Below are 3471 nucleotides of genomic sequence, written 5' to 3' on the forward strand. Positions count from 1 at the left end.
TAACCAACCAACCTGAGCTGTTACAAGCTCATCCATTTTATTTGGTAAACTCGCGGCGTTCATGTATAAGCAGTTTATGCATTCAATTTGAAACGCATGAGCTTCTTCCTGTGTGTCTATATGAGTCTTACGTGAGTGGACAGGTAGCCTACCTATATAAGGTTTTCTGAGTTGGTAACCCCTATCCTTTACACGTTTATTTTTATGAAGGCAGTCCACAAGTTAAATTGTCAGCTCCAACTTGCCTTTGTGCTTGATCCTGGCGTCATGTGGCCTACCCAGATGCATGTGGATTCCGTATGGCAACCGACGTCTGTTGACACGAAAGGCTTCCAGAGTTGCGGCAGCCATATAGGAGGATGAGAAAGTTATCTTCATTAGCCGGGTTCTAGAATCTCCGTCCTTTTGGGCTAGTCTCGTCACATGTTGAGTCAGCATGTTATTGAGCTTCAAAGATTGATTGATGAATTTCCATTTCCTAATATAAGAGTTTGTGCCCCCCAGGGTCCGTGTTTTCCGATACACTTTGTACAATAATATTTCTTCCACGGAAGAACTTCTTGCGAGATTCCTTGTGGATGTTTCGGATAAGATCGAGCTCAGAATACGGTATGTCAGACAGTATTATTACGTTCCCGTCGGATTTCAGTGAGTGACTGGCTAGCAGGACATCCTCTGCGTCGATAGCATTCTTGAATGTTACACAAAGTAGCTTTGGGTGGTTTTGATGCCTAGAGTCCCTTCCCCAAGTGAGCCGTGTGACCGTCAAAGGCTCTACTCTAGGGAGTTCAAACTACTCGTTTAATTATCCTCAGAGCATCCTGTAATTTTCTTCCTGCAAGCTGAGGGGAAGGTCAGGGTTGTCTTTAAGGTTCATGATTATGAGAGAGTCGTCACGAAACGTTATTGATTTACCAGGTTTTCCAGTGCGTCCAGGTTCGGCACCTTGTTGTTTGGAGGTGTGTTGTTACATACGGCACACATCGACTTTATTTATAACATATCACTTAGAATTTTCAGCATGAACTTACATCTAACGTGACTAAGTTGGGATCATATAGAGCCCGATAATGGAATCTTTGTTGACCTGTTTCAAAACTCACTAAATAAGTAGGTTGCGTGATCTATTTACCTGTTTTTAATAGGTCTATCGGTAATGAACGAACATAAGTTACTTAGCATAGCTGAGCTTATACCGAAAAGTCGTAATAGAGATATTCAGTAATTCTTATGAGGTGATACGAATAATTTCCAGAGACATCACTATCATGAGAACACTCATCCATTCTGATTAAAAAAACAAATAGACATTCAGTCGCAGCGAACTAACTGTAAAGTCAAACCAACAAAAGAATATATCGTTTAGTTTAAGTATGCTACTCACAAAAACACTTGCAGAAGCGCCACTCGGATCTTGCGGTACCTACTATTCATTATCCTTTGTTGGAAATGGGGAAAGGATATAATAATTATATGTGCAAGAAGTTTTTCCACCCAACAAACTTTGAAAACATAAAGAGAAAGTGGATGGCTGAACAGGCAAACGAGTACGATACGAAAAAGGAACTAGAGAAACTAAACCAATATCGACGGGAACAAGAAACTCTGGAAAACCGTGTCCTTCTAGGAGATGAAAAAGCTAGGCTAGGCTTAGCTTGGATGTATGACCAGCCTGCCTTGATGGAAAAGGTTAGTATAGAAGTATACATTAGTAATTATTCCTATAGGAGCAACCTGACGACAAAGAGGTGAAGTTTGAATGGCAAAGGAAATTTTGTGCTCCAAGGGAAAGCTATTGCAAAAACTCGTTAGAGATCATAGATCAGCCCTTCGCTATTGAGGTCCGGAACGTGCGATGTATGCGTTGCAAACAATGGGGGCATTTAAACACTGATCGTGTTTGCCCCCTTTTTGGTCAGTCTTTCACTAAGGAACCAACGACAAGCGATATGACTGGTCTTGACCAGGTTAAAAAAAACCTGCAAAAAGAGGGGCTTACTTTGAAGCGGGGAAGTGATCTTGACCGTTTTACATCTGTATTTAGCAAAGCAAAGAATGCACTGGCCAGTGTATCAAAGCAAACATCTGAAGAAGAAGATTCTCTAGCCATGGAATTCCTCAAAAACCTCACTGAAAGACAACGTGAAAAGCTACTTAAAAAACTTTCAAAGCTTTCAGATAAGTCCTCAAAGCAAAGTCATAAATCTAAGCATAAACATTCAAGGAGACATTAAGCCTAAATGAAAAGTGGCTCGGAATAATTTAGTTAAGCTGTACATACTTTCAAGTTATCCTTTTAACTAATTTGGTCTACACTAAAATTATTTATCAAGTATCACTTCTCGAGGCAAATATAATTTTATACATTAAAACGCTTCATGCAATATTGTGTATTTGTTACTGAAAAAAACGCAAATAACATTTAGCGTTTATATTCTTATCACCACCATTTTTATTTATTTTATTTAGATACATGAGTATTGGTACAAGTTGCACCAGATATATATGTGACACAAATCTCATTTGATTTATGTGAGAGCTGTGATAATGCCCAGGTGACCGAACCGAAGCAGGTGGTTTTCTTAGGGGGCCAGACCCGGAGCCTTTGACCTAAAGGTCTAACACACAAGGCAGTGAAGCATCGTAAGGAGATGCAGTCCCATGGCAGCCGGTGACCAACGATTGATTCATACGCCTGGAGCCGATGTGCACCATTGGTTTGGAATTAGGGTTTTCCAACTCCCCTAGGTGGACTTTCAGTGTCCACCAACCCGGTTAAAGGGCTGGACATTCGCTTTTCGTCCTCTCAATTTCGTAAACAACACCCCCGCTACGAGAAGGCAGTGACTAGGACTTCCCTAGCAGAGGCTATATACGCGTGGCCATGTGAGAGCATTTCAAAAGGGAGAGCGGACTCTCCCCACTCTCAGCCATATCAGGGCATTTGCGGGCACAATCATTTTAACACTAGTCAACGAAATGGGTAGGTAAGAGGACGAGACAGTGAGGCCATTTAATTGCAAGTTTGCTGCAATTACCTTAAGCGGGATTTGTCCGTGGATTATAGGTTCCCTTCGTCCAATAAAGCTGACATGGAAGTATGGAGATCAAATTAAACAGCAACAATAAAATGCTACCCACTTCGCTTATCGACCATGATAAACATATCATGTCAATTTATGATTTCACATGACTCACAAGGGAAAGGATGTAAAATAGGATACGTAGGTACTGAGGTTTTAGCCAACCGGAAAATTGAAAGGTCGATCGACTTTTAGTAACGTTTGGGCAAGCGCTTTAAACATAAGTTTGACGAGATATAACCCCACCCTCAGTGATCAGCTAATGGTGATCCTTCAATGTGTGCTCAATGCAATTTCTTTCTTTAGTTCTAGATATCACCGTAAGTGACAAACAATAAAGTTGGTTATGTCCAACAAAATACAGCTTTTGCGAAGAAGTCGAGAAATA

General features: G+C 40.9%; 1 protein-coding gene across 1 annotated transcript; it reads left to right on the forward strand.

The window, feature by feature from the left end:
- Positions 1–1415: 1415 nt before the first annotated feature.
- Smp_049680 (hypothetical protein) lies at positions 1416–2367 on the forward strand. Its single transcript, XM_018794740.1, has 2 exons — positions 1416–1689; positions 1728–2367. The coding sequence occupies exons 1-2, from the start codon at positions 1450–1452 to the stop codon at positions 2232–2234; spliced, it is 747 nt and encodes a 248-aa protein (XP_018649122.1). The 5' UTR covers positions 1416–1449; the 3' UTR covers positions 2235–2367.
- Positions 2368–3471: the final 1104 nt, after the last annotated feature.

The sequence above is a fragment of the Schistosoma mansoni genome, chromosome 1, assembly GCF_000237925.1.
Source record: "Schistosoma mansoni strain Puerto Rico chromosome 1, complete genome".
NCBI lineage: Eukaryota > Metazoa > Platyhelminthes > Trematoda > Strigeidida > Schistosomatidae > Schistosoma > Schistosoma mansoni.